The sequence below is a fragment of the Polypterus senegalus genome, chromosome 18, assembly GCF_016835505.1.
Source record: "Polypterus senegalus isolate Bchr_013 chromosome 18, ASM1683550v1, whole genome shotgun sequence".
Lineage (NCBI taxonomy): Eukaryota > Metazoa > Chordata > Cladistia > Polypteriformes > Polypteridae > Polypterus > Polypterus senegalus.
Genome location: NC_053171.1, coordinates 45,167,789 through 45,187,723, shown reverse-complemented (window position 1 = coordinate 45,187,723; position 19,935 = coordinate 45,167,789). Strand labels below are relative to the sequence as shown.

At 35.7% G+C, this 19,935-nt stretch overlaps 1 protein-coding gene across 4 annotated transcripts in view; it reads right to left on the bottom strand.

Annotated features, from left to right (window-relative positions):
• Positions 1-19,935, bottom strand: part of ppp2r5eb (protein phosphatase 2, regulatory subunit B', epsilon) — a 126,962-nt gene that overhangs the window by 36,976 nt on the left and 70,051 nt on the right. For all 4 annotated transcript variants that reach the window (XM_039742209.1, XM_039742206.1, XM_039742207.1 and 1 more), the window contains exon 3: positions 4,397-4,593. In XM_039742209.1, the coding sequence (XP_039598143.1) occupies positions 4,397-4,593 (197 nt within the window). The remainder of the gene's footprint in view (positions 1-4,396; positions 4,594-19,935) is intronic.

Sequence of the window (19,935 nt, the reverse complement as noted above, 5' to 3'; positions counted from 1 at the left end):
AAAACTTATAATTACCTATACAGAAGGATGACAACATTTAGAGCCTGGAGTAAAATTAAGTGGTATCCTTTTGGTTGCAACAGTCAGTGTCAAATTTTGAGTAAGTGATGAGGATATGAGAGCCATCAACACTGCCATCACAACATGGAAACCACTATCTCCTCTCAAAGCCATCTATAAATTCATGTAGTTACCTCCATCTTGGGAGACCAGAGAATGTCTCCTACAAAACTGATCAGAGGGAACCTTACACTTCCCAAGTACACTGCCATGCATATTGGTAATTTCCTTAATCTGAAAGAACTGGATAACATGTAAAAAATGTGTTTATGGTCTATCCATATAAAATTTGGATACAAGTGCCTAGTTTAAATAGTGTATTTATGATCTGACTCTTGCTCTCCAACATCCAACATGTTTTCTTTCTCCTTTGTTTGCCTCTTGCAGGTGCTATAATACAGTCATATGAAAAGGTTTGGTTCCCCCTCTCAGCCTGCATAATAATTTACTCTAAGTTCAACAAAAAAGATAACAGTGGTATGTCTTTCATTTCCTAGGAACATCGGAGTACTGGGGTGTTTTCCGGACAAAGATTTTAGTGAAGCAGTATTTAGTTGTATGAAATTAAATCAAATGTGAAAAACTGGCTGTGCAAAAATTTGGGTATCCTTGTAAATTTGCAGATTTTAATGCATGTAACTGCTCAATACTGATTACTTGCAACACCAAATTGGTTGGATTAGCTTGTCAAGCCTTGAACTTCATAGACAGGTGTGTCCAATCATCAAAAAAAAGGTATTTAAGGTGGTCAATTGTAAGTTGTGCTTCCCTTTGACTCTCCTCTGACAGCATGGGATCTTCAAAGCAACTCACAAAAGATCTGAAAACAAAGATTGTTCAGTATGATGGTTTAGGGGAAGGCTATTAAAAGCTCTCTCAGAGGAGGAAATGGAAAGTCACAGGCACAGTTGCTGTTAAACGCAGGTCTGGCAAGCCAAGAAAAATACAGGAGTGGCATAGGCGCAGAATTGTAAGAATGGTTACAGACAACCCACAGATCACCTCAAAAGACCTGCAAGAACATCTTGCTACAGATGGTATATCTGTACATCGTTCTACAATTCAGTGCTATTTGCACAAAGAATATCTGTATGGCAGGGTGAAGAGAAAGAAGCCCTTTCTGCACTCGCGTAACAAACAGAGTTGCTTGTTGTAGGCAAATGCTCACTTAGACAAGCCAGATTTATTCTGGAACAAGATGCTTTGGACTGATGAGACAAAAACTGAGCTATTTGGTCATAACAAAAAGCTCTTTGCATGGCAGAAGAACACCACATTCTAAGAACAACACCTGCTACGTACTGTCAAATTTGAAGGAGGTTCCATCATGCTGTGCGGCTAGTTCAGGGACTAGGGTTAAAGTCTAGGGTCAGATGAATTCAACACAATATCAACAAATTCTTCAGGATAATGTTCAAGCATCAGTCACAAAGTTGAAGTTACGCAGGGGTTGGATATTCCAACAAGACAATGACCCAAAACACAGTTTGAAATCTACAAAGGCATTCATGTAGAGTGTGAAGTACAATATTCTGGAATGGCCATCACAGTCCCCTGACTTGAATATCATCAAAAATCTATGGGATGATTTTAAGCAGGCTGTCCATGCCCGGCAGCCATTAAAGTCAACTGAAGTTAGATTTTGTATAGAAGAATGGTCAAAAATACATCCAGACACTTGTCAAAGGCTATAGGAGGCGTCTAGAGGCTATTATATTGCAAAAGGAGGCTCAACTAAGTATTGATTTGTTGGGGTGCCCAAATTTATGCGCCTGTCTAATTTTGTTATGATGCATATTGCATATTTTCTGTTAATCCAATAAACTTAATGTCACTGCTGAAATACTACTGTTTCCATAAGACATGTCATATATTAAAAGGAAGTTGCTACTTTGAAAGCTCAGCCAATGATAAACAAAAATCCAAAGAACTAAGAGGGGTTCCCAAACTTTTTCATATGACTATATTTGACCACACAGGTAACTTGAAACTCCCTGCTTTCCACTTTATGTTTCTTGCTAGTTACAGTGCTGTATTAATCTAAATGCAAGTCTCTTTGCACTGGCAGTTAAAAAGTAAAGGAGTCTGCAACCTCACTAAAATGTAATGTGTTTATTTCACTTAAAGAATGACAGACTAGACTGAGGTCAACATACTAAGCCCAAAAATTTCTCCCCTACACCAGATTACTGTATTAGACAGCTGGGGTCCTGTTTCACATTGTGCTCTAGTGTGTACTAGCTCTCTCTTTCTGCCTCATCATATTTATGGAATTTTAAATGCAGAAAAAACGGAGCATGGAATTCAATACACAAATCATTAAAGAATATATAATTTGAAAAATAACATAAGGTGTAAATTAACATTTCCATGTTAACAATTGAAGTCAGTCTCAGTGCCATCATTTGCATTGCATTTTATTTGTTTACTTGAATGTTTGGAATACACGTTGCAGGTTTCCTTGAATGCAAAGCCTAAGAAATTGCTGTAATGGATTTGTTTCTCTCTTTGGGCACTGACTTATTTCAGTTGCATTAACAATACACAGAATGTGCCCAAAGGGCTCTTAAACAAAGTAATGGTGAAACCTTGCATTCAGACTTCCTCATATTGTTTCCAGTGAAAAAAGTGCAAATCACCGTCTCATCAGCAATCTCTTATCATAAGCTAAAGCAACACAACTCATTCTGTAGTGTGCAAGTTGTTGCAAAGCATGGGAACAAAGTTCTGCATTCCTATTATCTAAAACAGCAGAGACGCACTGCATCTTTGCATGCTTGCTGGCATCCTACCACAACATGGGTCTTTGTCACTTTAGCAGGAAGTTAATTAAACTTTACAGAAACAATTTACTTGTGAAAGAACTTTCTTCAGAAACCTGAAGATATTTGGCAGATAAGAACAAAATAGGATCACAATTCATAAGGAGGCTTTAAAACATCTAACAGATGGGAAATTTTCACACAGAGAAACTCCGCTTGCAGTCAATATTCATGATATGCACGTTAAGTGAAACTGCGTGGTTTTAAGGCTTGAACATATTTATTAATTACTTTACTTGTTTTTTAATTTATAATTACTATGACTACAACTAGCTGTCAGGAGAGTAAATGTCCAGGGGTAAAAGGCAAAAAGAGGAACTGTAATTGTTTTTGCCATAATCAGCCCTAAATGTTAATACAGTAATGCAAGTTTGTGATAGAGTCGCTTCACAAGTACTAAAATGTTTCCCGAATGTATCTCGTTAGAAAATTCAACTGGTAACAGTGAACTTGCACTAAAGTGCAATGCAACAGTAGTTTAAAACCTATTTTTGTTTATTATTAGACATAAGTGTGTAATCTTACACTAGGAATAATACAGAAAGTAATGTCTAAGAATTTTTGAAAGCTTCAGTTTCTGTAAGTACATATTAATTAATGCAACAATATTTACTACATTTTCACATGAAGTATTTTACATTTTGTAATAAATCAGAAGGTAAAGGGCAAAATTTATACATACTGTAATGGAAATATTGCTCCAAGAGTAAAAATACAAAACTTTCTTTACTCTCATATTGTTCATATTGTAATTTTGACATTATCTATACTGGCAAAAAATAAAATAGCCTGGACTTGTCCATTGTCACCTTTTTTCTTATGCAATATTGTGCAGTGCAATAAAATTATATCAATTTTCCTCTCAATCTTCTACCACATTTATATATGCAAAATGTAAAAATACATTTTATGCATATTTGGTGTGCTTTGTAAGCCATCTGCTTATCAATGAAAGCATCATTTATAAGTTATGTGCATTCTGGTTATCCTTTGTCACCATATGAATTATTAACATGTACACTGCATACTTCAACATATACTGATTGTTACAAATAGCTCTTTAGTTGATCTTGGTCTTATGAGCATAACTTGTGCTGATTGGTTCTCTCTCGCTTTTATTCGGATTCAGTTAAAGGGAGGTTGGACAGAATGATAAAACTAATAAAATATAGTATTTAATCCCTAAAATACTTTTCTGAATAATACAGCTTGAGCAACTTTGATTGGAAAGATGATAGCATATTCCAAACCAGAAATCACAATATCAAATATCTAAACATATGATGAAAAAGGATTTTAACTATGTCCTGAAACACATAATTCTGTAAACTGCAGAGATGAGCAGTTTTGGTACTTTTTCATATCCTAGTGAATAAATTGATTAATACACTATATTTCCATTTGTGTGCAATTTCACAAACAATTCTGCAGATGTTCTGATGAGTCAGCAAAAAGAGGGACAAACAAAGAAATAAAAGAAAGAAAGAAAGATCTCAAAAAATGTTGTCACTTACCGTTCTCACTACTTCAGGATATGCTTGCTCTGTTAAATAGCCTCTGCTCACTGTGACATAGTCAACAAGCTCATTGAGAGTGGAGCGCTTATACTCTTTCATCTTGAGATCTGATAATGTGTCCATGAAGTCAAACACTATGCAGCACTGCTGTAATTTCTTAAGGAACAGTTCTGGCTGTTCTGCAGCTGGAACGTCTTTAAAAGGAAAACAAACACTTTGTTAGAAATTGTATTTGCCACATCATAAATAAAATATGGTATACAAAACACAAATGAATAGGAAATTGCCTCTCAGGTTCACATTGGGTGGGACAGTATACAACAAAGAAAGTGGCAGGGCATGTTAAAATTTGATAAATTCCATATTGAGCCTAAATACAAAGGTGATTGTATAAAGCAAACACAGCCCATTGAAGGCACTCAAAAATAAATACATCATCAAGAAGCTTCACTTCACAATTGTTACACCTAGCAGAAAGTCAGATTGGCATAAACTGACATTATCTCACTAATTTTGAGCACCAAATGCTATTGCAATTATGTGAATGAAGTATACCAGAACTGCAGTATATGTACGAATACATTTCAAGTTTTACAATGATATTCACAAGAATTAAACGTAATCTAACATACACTACAGCCTCTACCAACACTACAACTAAAGGCAATGTCATGTTATGTGGCATCTAGTTGGAGGGGATGTTTGACTTGACAAATGCAGTTACTGAACTCATTGCTGGATAATGTCAATTTACATGACTGAAAAAATCGCTTACTATGTCAAATTTAGCTACTACATGCTGACCTTCCAAGCACAGCTGTGCTCACCCCTTTTTTGATAACCAGTAACAAGCTGCGAAAGGGTTAACAGGTGTGGCGAGTTCAATCTTAATCTCAGCCCTTTTTTCCATTCTGCCGTGATTTGTAAAACACACATCAGACAAACAAGCTTTACTACTGTTAGTGAGATCCAAAACACTCTTCTTCCTTATTCCTAATTGCTGCATTATATGTACCGTACTTCCAGATTGGCATTCATTTTCTGTCAGCTTCATGCAGACAGAGCATGCCCCTACAACTAAAGACAAGATTAAAGCCTTTTTGATTTTATTATAGCGAGTCACTGAGCATGTCACATTACAACTCTAGATTCACAGGAGCACACCGCTAACTGCCTCCAACTTCCTAAGATTAAGGTTATGATGGTTAAGATGGAAAACTGCTAGAAACATTGCCTAATGTGACATGGCCTTAAATAGAACACTTTTTTAGTATAACAAATCAATCATCTGAGAAGAGTGCTTGGGTGTGATATTTTGAATTTGGATCCTTTTTATATTTTATTGATTTTAAAGGTTGCATTACAACACAATAAATCACAAATCAAATCAGGAAGAAACATAGTACAGTTTAAATTCCTATACATCTAGACAGCAGAGAAACATTTTATATGAAATATTCACTCAAAGATACTGATATACTGAAAAATGTTAGTAATTGTTCCACATACTTACTTAATTAATCCTCTTAAGGTGAATTTATTTTTTCCTTTTAATTTTAAGTTAAACATGCTGACATTTTCCCCTTGTGTTTATGTAGACTGGCTAGGATTCTACTCTTCTAGATCAGTAAGGTAAGATGGCGTGCTAGCAGTGGACTGTAAATAACATTCATTTACCGATAGCAGTAATTTGATGCATTAAAACAGTAATGTTTCACTGAGCATTAATGAAAACAGAGCTGATAAAGGAGTAAGGATAATTCTAAAATGTAAACCTGATTAATATGTAAAGATTGTTTTTCCGAAAAGGTCGGAGCGCAGCACATTTCCAAAAACTGACCCACTGAAGTGTGTGACTGACATCATCACTTACAATTAAAAGTCTTGAAATGGACACATTTTTGGATGGCCCAGGTTTTAAAAAAAAAAAAGGATAGTGCAAGGTTCTATTTTAAGTTGAATTGGACAATGTACAGATCAGTGCACGGTGATGGAAACAAGCCACTCTTAATATTGTTTTAATAAATGTTCTAACTCACTATAATGAACTGTAAATGTAAAATTATATGAAGTAATCACTTCTGCAATACTAAAAAGACTGATTAATAACACGTTACACTGCAAATGTTCAAAATAATCCACCATAAAAACCAAGACTAATTACGACTGGACTTCCCAGACAAGTTGTAGATAAGTGCTCAAGCAATGCGCAATGTTACATGTTGAAATCTGGTATGCGGCTTCCCTGCGCTAACCGAAACCAATGTACGTACTTATTTCGGTTGTGTGACGCCACTGTCAGCCGCCATATTGAACTTTTCAACAGTCTTTGTTACTTATGGGCCCATCTTCAAGAAATTTGGGCAGCGGGTTCCCAACGCTAACTGAATCCTACTTACGTACATATATACATCCATAGCCTGCAGCTCAGTCACCGTGTGAGGCGGCGTTGGGTCCCCCATCCCAACACCTCCCACGTTGTTGGCTGCCTGCCTATATAAAGCCGTCTGTTGCTCCAGTCTCTACATTCCCTTCCTTGCTTTGCCACGTGATTCACGTCTCCCTGCTGATAACTACAGCCTTTTTATTTAATCCACAGCTTCTCTGCTGTTTTATTGTTCATTTATTACGATTATAATTATTGTGTAGGTATTTTAGACTTACATTACATTGTTCAGGTACCCATTTCCTTTATCATTCCAACCATACCCGCATTAACATGTCTATCGAGGTGATCACCATTGATCAAAGAACTGTCACCGAGTGGTTTCCATGCCCCGGAGATGGCACCTGCCTTTTCCATTTTCTTTGTTACATATTGCACGGCCATATCAGGCTCTTATGTATTGAATGACTGGGACAGGTTCAAGGTGTGGACTGATGACGGTACAGGAGATAATTATACTACACAGGAGCACTAGAAGAGTGAAATGTTTAAGCCCTTCACCTATGCATCTGCATGTGAGTTGATGGCTGCCACTGAATTGTTCGGTTGTCGCTTTCAAGTGTACCGAAATAGCAAAATATTTTACACCTTTCGACAACCGCCAATAAACATCTTAGATTCACAGGTGACAATTTCAGCAGTGGACACTGATGTTTATAAATGTTTAAACTCTCAAAAGCTGGATGTGAAGTTATCAATGAAACTGGTTGTATACACACAAAGCTTGACAGATGCCGAATGTCACTTCAACACAAGTCCTACAAATATTGTCGTAATTGAAACAAACCATGAAACTCAAACCGATTATGACAGCAGCAATCCAAGCTGTGAGATTTGAAACAAGATTACTGTTCACATTGCCAACTGTACGTTGAATGCTTAAGAGTAAGCTCAGTGCACAGTTTGGTCATATTACAACCAGAGGGCCGAACTCACAATGTGGTATACAAAGAGATCCTTAACAAATAATTATTGGTATATTTTCCCTCAGTTTAAAAAGATTTAATTTTCTTCTTAATAAACATTTTAAGGTAGTATTTCGCCGCTGTGAAACGCGGGTATTTTGCTAGTTTTGCAATAAAACAAAAACAAATGTGTGGTATTACCTTCCAAAATGAATACACAACTCTTCTGAATCCGAAACAAAGGAAGAGCATATGGTTTCCAAAATGCCAGAACAATGCCATTAAATTTTAAGGGACTCACTAGGTTGTACCTCTGCATTTAGAAAAAGAACATCAACATTGTCTAGATTATGGTGAAAGACTATATCTCTTTTATGCCTGAGAAAATAAAATGATTCTTTGGGGCTGTTTATTTCTCATCTATGTTCCATTAACAGACAGGAAGACATGCAAAATTACAATTTTCACAGGTCAATCTCCCAGGTTTTAAGCTGACTTGAATATAGGAGTATTAGACTATCTGATGGTTGCTAATATTTTCAGATTCCTTTTTTAAAAAATCCTGAATTTTAAAGAGTATTAAAGCATATCTGGAAAATACTTAGGAGTGTGTATATAATGAACATACAAAAAAAATTAATATGATTATTCTATTTATGGGCCTGTGACCTATAATGGCTATGAGACAAGCTACTTACAGTATGTGGCTTAATAATAATAATTTTTTGCATTTATATAGCGCTTTTCTCACTACTCAAAGCGCTCAGCAATTGCAGGTTAAGGGCCTTGCTCAAGGGCCCAACAGAGCAGAATCCCTTTTGGCATTTACGGGATTTGAACCGGCAACCTTCCGATTGCCAGTGAAGATCCCTAGCCTCAGAGCCACCACTCCGTTTAGTTTAGTTCTCACTGAGAAGGATTTCATATTCATAGGAATGTGATGATAGCCCTGCAGTATTATTGTCTGTAGGTAGGCAGGTTTAGTGCAGGGACCATGTCCTAAGGTTAATATAGCAAAAACAAATTTCAAAACTATAACCACCACTACTACATATTACACAGATGGCACGGAGTTGTTTTTATCTTTCTAATCTTCAGTGACTTAAATTGAAAAAATGTTATATCACTAAGTGGAAATTCTGAAGCCAGTCTTAAGATACATTTCAAATTGAAGAGCTTCAATAAAGGTTTGCTCAACATGTACACGTTTCAGCTGTTATATTTTGATACTACCTGGTTTTTAGTTCTCATGTTACCACACCAAGTCCTGCTTTTTCCAGCTAAAAAAAGGAAAAAATGAAGACTTTCTTTGCACTATGCAAGGTAAAACAACACTAACTCATATTTTCAATATGCTACCGTTAACCTCTATTTGTAATTAAAATAGATAGATACTTTATTATCTATCTATTTTAATTACTCTATTTAAAATGCATAGTTAAATCAAAATACTGCTGTGAAGATGGTATTAAAACTTATGCAAGAAATATGAGCACATATATTGTCTGTTCATAACTTACCACAACATTTGCTACCACTTATATTTGGGTTCATTTCAAAACCTTTTTTGAACATATAATATTGTAAATTGCTTTTCTCCTTCTTTATTTTAACAAGACTGTTTAATATGTATTATGTATACAAGGAAAATGTATTGCAATTAGCAGACACTGAACTTCAAAAACACTAACAGGCTCCCAAAAAGTAGTATTACTTGCTTGCTTCTCTAAAAGATGTTGCATCAGTCTCAGCTTTTAAGTCAAGGCCAAAGAACCATAACTTGATCAAAGAGAAGCCATGTTTGAGATGGTTGTACAGCTGATCAGGACAAAAACAAATATCTGGCAGTTATCTGTCCAAACTATTCCTGTGGCAATTGTAACTGACAGTTATTAACATTTCTGCACCACCTAAAATAAGATGCCACAATAATTAGAAACATTCATGATCAATGACGACAGATTACTATAAATTTTCTTTTGCAGTATCTGAGTTATGGATGTAGTATGCATTTTACAATACTGTAAGTGCCATATAAGAATAAACACATCTGGTGATTATGAGAAATGCAATTGGGTTCTGTAGGTATAAACGTCATTCTGATCTGAAACAGAAACCTTGGAAGCAGGAATCTGAAGCAGTAAATGCTGTACCGTCTATATGTGATATGTGTAAATAAAAGATATTAAAAAAGAAATTAATACTATATAACTAATGTCCTTTTATTTATTGAAAGTATGAATAGATGTGAAGTTGTTGTCATGACATATTGTCTATTGCTTTTCCTGATAAAGTCTTTGATGTAAATAGGATGACAAAGTTAGACTATACTGGACTTTCTGAACCTCAGCAACAGCCTCCAAATAAAGAGATGTAATGCATCAGTCATGTGTTCATCTACACCTGGAATTTCTTTCAGTGGGTTATGCCTGTTAAAAATTCATGTCAAACAACAAGATGACAACTTCACTTCTAAACCACCTGAATTAGCTCTCATCAGTGAGGGGAAAGGAGCATCTCTTATCTAACACAGCCAAGCTTCCCTTCTATCTTGCAACTTGAACCCTAATTCACTAATTTATAGAGAGGAAAAAGAACTTAAAAGCTATGACGGAACACATATACAGTATACAGTGTTAAAAACATCCAGTGGCTCCATTCAATCTCTCTACTTGGTATGCTTTATTAATCTCCGAGAGGAATTTGTCTTTTCGTGTGACCTTTGGAGGTCAGGGCACAGGATCAGCCCATTGTCATGAGCTGCTATACCCAATCTTTAAGATCACGTGAAAGATGAACTTGTGCTAAGATGCAGCTGCAGCAAGGAAAGTGTTTTCCCAAAAAGTGAAGCCAATCCACTGTGGAGTATGAAGAATTTACAGTTGTTAACTAGTGTGATTTGAAAAAGAGATAAAATGGCACTTAGTTAACGTGCAAATTTCATTAAACATAGTATTATCAAAGTACCATCTTTTGAAAAACTATCTTCCTTTGGTAGATTCGACTTCAAGGGATATGCTGGATGAATAAGGCATACTATCTACAGGATTAAAACCTAACAACAAAAACAAATACTGAAACAAAGAAAACTGGGGTTTCATTTTTGCAGTCCACATTCAAAAGTACAAGGTGATCTCTGTCTTAGGGGAACAGGAGAGAAAGACTTTTTTCATGATGATAGGATAACAGATTTTTAATATATTTTTAAGTTTTGTTTACAAATATCACTCATTATTTTGAATATCCACAAGCTAGGGAAAGCCAACACACATTAACAGAGAAGATACAGTAAATGCCAACAGGCAATAATTGGCAAACAGCAAACACTGATTTTTCTCAAGAAAAGCCTTCACATGAAACTGAGAAAACCTAACAATGCCACAAGTGCAATTCAAAACAAGTTAGTAGGCAAGGGGTTAAGCACAAAAAAACACGCCTCCACACTTCAAAATGCCTAGAAGGAAAAGCCATGAGAAGGAAATGGAACACACCTTCGTCATGCTGAGTATGTATCTTTTAATGCGTAAAACATGAATCACAATGCACAAGAGAGCATAAAGGCACCTCTGGGCAGTACTGATACTACACTAATAAACTATGAATATTTTTTTTAATCCAGTTTTTACTTAATTGTCAATTTCATTATGAAAATGAATTATCCTTAACAGAAAGAATCAAAATAAACCAGAAAACATGGAAAAATTGATCATAATCTTTAAGGGCAGCTTTCAACTCAATATACAGTGTAAATGCCTTGTATATTAAAGAAATGAGTGTGCCTTTTATAGGCAAAAAGCTGGCACCAAAGGTGCAAGTCATTATCAAACAGTAATGAAAAAAAATTTAGTACGTTACCTGCACTTAAATTAGAACATTAAACAAAGTTTTAATGCAATTACTAAGAAAAAAAAAGTTACACCAGTAACACAATCCACAATGAACGTTGTATTAAACAATTTAGGAATAAAAGCTTCAGTTATTTGTTAAACACAGTGGAATATCACACATGAGATGAATAGAATAATCAGAAATCATCCATATGGGCCTCGATTCACTGGAAAAATGTGTGCAAAGATACATACTACACAAATACTGCAAAATAATGAAGTTATGATGTTTCAGACTGAGGTTAAGGCTAAAAGTAAATATGGAAATATTATCATTTAATCCATAAACAGGTTGGCAAGAGAAACAGAGGGAGCGATTACTAAGGGTTGAAAAAACAAAATACTTCATTATACAATATTACTGTGATAGTTGTGTCACATTATTACAACACTACTCTTTTTGTAGGTTTTGCAACATATGTTTTGATTCTGTGATACATGCAATGTGTTACCTTATTTGACTCAAGTTGAAATTGTATTCTTAAAGATAAAAAATGTCAATCTGTTGTACCTAATCAGAGAATCCTTAACTCATCCCACTTAATGATTCTAATAGTGAATATGGTTTTCAAGTATCTCCACATTCTTCAGAGTAGGACAGGGAATATTTAGTTACAAAACATGACACACACAATTTGGTACACTGTATAAACTGAGCCTTGGGTGAGTTGTTATGAGATGAGCCCTTGCTAGTAAGACTGTCAGTCAATAACGGACATTAAAATATCTCATGTTTAAAATATTGTTTAAATACACAAAACTGCAAATTTTAAATTATTGGGGCTATGCATGTTGCTATAAAGTTCATGTAAACTATTTATCTCATTTCTCTCATAATTAAACAATCATATCCATGTTAAATTTGCCCAACACTATTCAACGCTTAAGTAATGATAAAAAGACCAGTATTCATTAATCACAGAAAAAATTACTGTGCTACTTTGCATCACTTAGTTTCCTTATATTCAAGAACACTTGCATTTTTTCTATTGCTTACTGAGCTTTCTTTTTCTCAATTAAGTATGACTAAACCAATAAGCAGTCCTGTGTGCTGGAGTTAAAGAAATTGTCCTGATGTGCAAGGACACTTAATTTTTAATACAACAATACTTGCAAGCTTCATACTAAATTCTTTCTTTATGCAAAATTGTGAAGGCCAAAAATGAATGCAAATTTGACCTAAACTGACACTGTAAACGTCTGCAGCGGTGATAGCTTGCATTGTGGCATATGTTAAACTGCATAAATGGAATGTTGTTTAACTCTAAAAAATGATGCATCACAAAAATAAATACTGCTACATAGATTCTTACTGTATTGGTCTAATACTTGAAGACAATGGATTAAAAGACCTTAAAAATGTCCCATTTATTATCTTGGCACTTCCAAACTGAACATGGAAAAGCAAAAGGTTATTAGATTTAGCAATACCCATAAGAAAGCACAAATTGCAGGTGAAAAATAAACAAAAGATTTAAAAGAAATTTTAAAAGTGTTTGTGGGAAAACAAAGAAAATGAGCAGGAAGCAATTTTGGAAGATTTCTTGATCTCATCTACTGTACCGTACATCCAAAGCTATTTGCAAAAAAATACTTCCACAGGTCTAGCTATAGTCAATATAATACAGCAACAGAATGTGAATCTGATTGGTCCCATTTATTAAGCAGTGGTGAGAGAAGAAAAGAAGACAGAAGCCTGGTGGGAAGCACTTTGTTTAGAATGGTTTATGGGTATACGCGGTAGAAATTTACAATAAACAGTTCTGCAGGACTTAAATGACTAGTACTAATTAGGGATGCATGATAATATCAGATTTATATCTGTATCGGCAGATAATGGTTAAAATAATTTAATCGGCATCAGACCGATGACTAAATTGGACTGATAATTCGAACCGATATTGATGACGCATTCACTGTGTCCCGGATGTGCAAGACGTTTAGGCAATGCTGGGCTACTGTGCAAAAATGTCTGCGGTTTGGAAGCTTTTAAAGTGAGTGAGAGTGACATAAAATATGCCATTTGCAACACTTGTTTGATTAATGTTTTGTGCGGAGGGACAAAAGTGTGAAATTTCAATACCACCAACTTAATTACACACTTTAAGACACGCCATCCTGACAAATATACAGAATTCCTCAGAGCAAAAGAGGAGAATCCTGCGACACCGCTCACAAAATCAAAAACTGGAGTTGCTCAACGTGTTGATCAGTTACTTTAAAACTCAAAGAAATTTGTTAAAGATAACCTTAAAGCTGAAAATATTACTGCAAAAGTTGATGGAATTTATTGCTAGGACCAACAGCCATTTTCTGTTGTAGAAGATATGGGATTTCGAAGGCTGCTTGAGCCCAGTTGCTGTTATTTTTCTGACATAGCACTTTCAGAGTTACATAAGATTGTGGAAAGTCATGTGCAAACTCCTTGCTAAAGATGTCACAGCCATAAGCTTTCCCACTGATATATGGACATCTGATACGACTGTTATTAGCAAGCTTAGTTTAACTGCTCAGTGGATCGACCGCAAGTTTGAATTGCAGAAAGCAAACTTACATGCCCAAGAATGGTCTTGATCACAAAACGGGAGCTGCACTCTCTGTGGCATTTAAAAGAATGCTTGAAACACGGAAAATACCCAAAGAGGATGTTCAAGAAGTAATACGAGACAACGCACGCAACGTTTGAAAGGCTATGGAAGAATGCGGTATCCCAAGTTTACCATGTATGGCTCATACTTTACAGCTTGCCGTGAATAACGGTGTACTATCCCAGTACAGCGTCTCTGATAAAATAGCGATCCGCAGAAAAACAGTCAGTCACTTTAAGCATTCACAATTAGCCAACTCATGTCTCAAAACTATACAAACTGAACTTGGTATGTAGCCGAAAATGCTTCAACAAGACGTTTCGACTAGATGGAACAGCACATTCTATATGCTGCAAAGCTTGCTGTCGCAGAAAAGAGCCATTGGGGCTTATGCCTCTGATTTTCAGCTACCTGCAACTCTAACACCAAATTAGTGGGGTTTGATCGAGAACATAATCACACTCCTTGATCCATTTGAACAACTGACAAAAGAAATTTGCCAGTCTGAAGCCTTGCCTTCTAACGTTATTTCCTCAGTTAATGCATTAAAATGACTGATGACTAAAAACACTCATACTGACTTCAGAGTCAAAACCAGCAAAAGAGCTCTCTTGGAGGCTGTAAACAATCATTTCATTGAGATTTACACAGAACCCATGTACTGTGTTGGCACTATTATAGATCCAAGATACAAAGACCGCTATTTCGATGCAGATGTAAAATCACAGGCACTCAAAATGTTGCAAGCTCAGATGGAACTTGCATCCAACGAAATGCAAACGAGTGAATCACAGATACTGTATTTTGACCACAACAGAAAAGGGCCAAGATAAATGACGAGGTGGCATTGACGCTCTTCGAAATGTACAACAAAATTCTTGAAGAGAACATGTTGCTGACTCAGGAAAACAGCCAGAAGACAACAGAGGTGAATTTAAAAAAAAAAAACCCTCTGAAGATCTTTACAACATTATTTTAAGTAAATAACTAGGGCTGTCGGATCGAATATCACTATTCTAACATAATTCGAATGTATAAAAAAATCTTGGAAGGTAAGAAAGAAAAACAGCAATCGAATGTAAAACAGCAGTTGTTGGTTTTACCTCACACTAACTTTGGCTTCATGTTACTTAAGACGTGCTGGACACTATTGTGGGATTTTACAGGTCTGTATTTGCACATAACTTTAGGATCAGCCTTGTTAACCATATTGTTATTAGTCATTAGCTAAACAGTTGGCATCTTCTGTGTTAAACATGCCCATTTTAAAGATTGCTCCATTTCATCAAGCGACTGAGGCAACTATGGTCTATGCTTCTTTGCTTCATATTTTTGTTTGGTGCGTGTTAACTAAATAGTTTCATAAACAAACACTTTACGTTGCTTTTTGTGGGAGAGCCAATCACATTCATGGATGCCACTGTTTTCACCTGAGTCTCTTAGGCACTAATAAGCAACTTGCAAGCAGATCATGATCTACAGTGAAAAGCAAAAATATTAATAAAATGTTTCAAAGAAAAGCAAATACAATACAAACATGTATTCAATTCAAATGCCATATACTTATTTTTATTGTAAGGATTCTAATATTAATCTGACAGCCCTGGTAAAAGCAAAAATGCAGATCTATCTTTTAGATATGAAAGATGACACAGATTATAATGCTGTATATGTATGCATGCTACTCGGCAGGTGCAGGGATTTCTTTCTGAAGCACCAATCCTGAGGAATGAAAATCCACTGAAATACTGGAACAACTGGAGTCGGTTTCCTACCATTGCCAAAGTAGTATGCAAGCTCCCGTCAGCCCCATGTACTAGTGTGGACAGTGAGAGATTATTCAGTTTGACTTCTAATATGATCAACGAAAAGAGAAAGAATTTCCTACGACAAGGCACAGATGCTCTTATTCGTTAAGAAAAACCTCCCCATCTTGCTTAAAAAATAGAAAAGAACGATAAGCCTTCAGAAAAAAAGTTATTTATTTCTTCACCGTTGTACACTTTTCCATTTTTTAAAATTAAAGATTGGTTAGGTTTATTCCATCAAAAAGAAATAAAAAAGTATTATGTAGTATTTAATACTGCAGACTGTAAAATAAAGGATCAGATAGCAAGCCAAAATGGTATTGCTTATTTCATTGTACATTACCATTTTTTCAGTTTTCATTTTTTTGATTATTGTTGAATTTATGTATTTGTTCCATCAAAAAGAAAGAGAAAAGTGTTATTTAAAGCAACAACCTGCAAAACTGCTTCCCATATAACCAACAGGTAGCCAGCCAAATGTGGCAGATATCATTTGATTTTAAAAATTGAATATGGTGTGCAAAATTGTTATACAAATAAATTTTCACTTTGTCTGTAATTTTTGTCCAGACAGATTAAGTCTAATTTTTCTCTGTATCTTATAAATATGTATATGGGCATCGACAGATAAGTACATACACATTATCGGAAATCAGCATTGGCCCAAAATTCCCATATCGGTGCATCCCTACTAATAATGTCTTTAAGTAATACCATTTCTGAGCCATAAATATTTAAACATGCCAAGAGCTAACATAATAATATTTACTTCATAATATGGTAAGTGTGTTAGTAATGTCACTGCATTACTGAATCACCACAAAGCAATCTTAAGACAAAAATGAATAAATGTCTCATCAAATGAGAGGCTGCTGAAATTCAGTGTTTAGCTAAGATGAAAAAATTCTGACTATAATAAATGGCTACGAGTTTTGTTGAGGGGTTCTAAGAGCTAAACACTATCAAGAAGCTGACTTATCAAAGTGCACAAATGACATTAAATAAATTCTTTATGAATTCTGAAACTTTGGGGTTTTCAGCAGAATTCCATTAGTGAATCCTCAAAGAATGTTTTTAGTTAAATAGTAGTCACAAACATGAGGCCAAAGATAAACATTTTCGGGAAATGTGTTTAAGGAAGAATCTAGAATACATACCTTACAAAAAACAGATACAGGATTCTGAAACAACTATTGACCCATGCAAATGAAGCAAAAACCTTGACAACTGATGAGAAGTACCCAGATGAGATATTAGTACAACTTAGCTACCCAAACATAGCTAGATGGACTGAATGGTCTCCAATAGAGTGGCAAACTTCTCATGCATTAAAGAAGTATTTGTGATTTCTTAGTTGGTGGAGATTATTAAAAGCAAAAGAAAAATACCACTTAAAAATATTTTTTTTGTGCAATTGTAATAAACATTGGAATCAGTAAAACACCATTCAAGACTGCAGCTTTTATGCAGAAAACGTTGACACAAGAAACGGATGATGTATGCTTTAGGCCAAAAGAAGACTGTAGAACTGGTTTGTAAATGAAAAAATATTTGTAAAAAGATTAATACTTATAAGAAATAAATGATTATCAATTCTTCACTTCAACCAACTAAGATAAACAGTGGCGAATTATGGGTTTATGCAATAATTATTTTAATACATTTTTTAAAGTTAAAAGTATCATCTTTACATTTACAAATATCAGTGCGGGATTATCACTTGGCATCATATTGTTTTGAATACTACATGGCACCATTCTTATGTGGTGTACAGTACAGCATTCTGTTCTTAAGGCACAGACATTGCACAGCATTATTCTCATACTAATATACATAAAGGCACAAAAGATGATGATCCAAAAAAGCATTCTGATGAATTTATAACCTCTTTTCAATCATCTTCATTCCTCTCACTCACTGCTGCAATCACCAAACAGTCTACATATTCACGTTAGTCTATCATATATCCTTCCTATGGCATTTGCCACTTGATTGACATACAGGGCGGCCAGTCTGAGATCTCTTTTCTTCTAACACACTGGTCATCCTGCACACACGATCAAACGCTCAAGCTGCTGCAAAACTACGGCTATCTAAGTGATCTTGTTAGCCTTCAAATTTATATAGACTAAAGAAGGGATTAAAAAAGAAAAAAAAATGTTTGGGGAGGGTATGGGCTGAATGTTGAATTGGAAGAGGATTTTTTTTCTCACAATGTCACAATTGAAGTGCGTTTGCCTGACGTCTGAAAGTCGAACCCCGATGAGGGGTGCAGTGAGTGTGTAAGCCTTATGAGCCCAAAACAGGGCGAAACACGTGTTGTGTACTCTTTGCATTATTTGACTATGTAACATTCTAAGATCTGCTTCTCGCAACTGAGAGGGCACCCGTGCCGACTTGCAGACCAACCACACATACAATCAGATTGTGATTCAGACCTCGAATGATTTTTATTACATATAATATACACACACACTATCTATACTAATAAAAGGCAAAGCCCTCACTCACTCACTCACTCATCACTAATTCTCCAACTTCCCGTGTGGGTGGAAGGCTGAAATTTGGCAGGTTCATTCCTTACAGCTTCCTTACAAAAGTTGGGCAGGTTTTATATCGAAATTCTATGCGTAATGGTCATAACTAGAAGCTGTTTTTCTCCATTTACTGTAATGGAGATGAGCTTCAACGCCGTGGGGGCGGAGTTTCGTGTGACATCATCACGCCTCCCACGTAATCACGCAGTACATAGAAAACCAGGAAGACCTCAAAAAAGCGCTGAAGAAAACATGCATTATATAATTGAGAAGGCAGCGAAACAATAAGAAGCGAGCGAGTGACATATACAACCATATTCATGAGTTCTGCTACTGAAACAAAGCACGATGTAAACCTACACTTTAAATTAAGTTCATAGACAGGCTGCCCTGGCGTTTGTAATTTAGTGCCTGCCCATATAAGGGCGTCCGTCAGCGGCAATCCAATAGCAAACTCCACTAAATATTCACGGGTGAAGGACTGTGCTTATGGAGAGGAAGATGAGATGGTCAGGGTGGTGTTTGACACAAACTCAGCAAAACTGCAAGAGAAAGTTTTAAGTGCCAGGACTAAGGTAACATTAAATACAGCCATGGACATAGCAGGAGATGGCACCAGCACAGCTGGGAACCTTCGATGCATGTACACGGCGGCTCACGTGAACTGGCGCAGTGCACAGATAAAAGCAACAGTTCCAAAGAGCTGAACAAAACCGAATTACACAATTGAAAAGGCAGCAAAAATATGAAGCGTCTCATACATACAAGCATATTCATAAATCCAACTACTGCGGAAACAAAGCACACGTTGGAAAAAGTCAATGTCCCGCTAAAGGAAGACAGTGTAAAAAACCCGTGCATGCAGTGTGTCAGGTCTCAGATAAAGAAGAAGACGAGCTGTTTATTGATGCAGTAAGAAACGAATCGATGAATGAAACCTGTCATCTTTACAGCGATTGACAAACACGGAATGTAACTTGAACACAACACATCCTACAAATACGAACCTGATTGAAAGAAATAATGATAATCAAATCCTTGATGACAGCAACACTCAGTAACACTCACAAAACAAATACTGTATATTGACAGTCATGTTACGTTATTTTTAAAATGTTCCCTTTTCTTTTCTAGCTTTTTAACACACTACTTTTCCGCTGCGATACGGGTATATATATATATATATATATATATATATATATATATATATATATATATATATATATATGCCGATCTACATACTCGAATAATGGATACTTTATTCACCATCAATGATTGTTTTGGTAAAGCCATACTCAGTGTATTCATTAGATGAGCGGTAAAAAGTAACAGCGAGGGAGGATGCAGGCTGTAGTGCGTCAACTC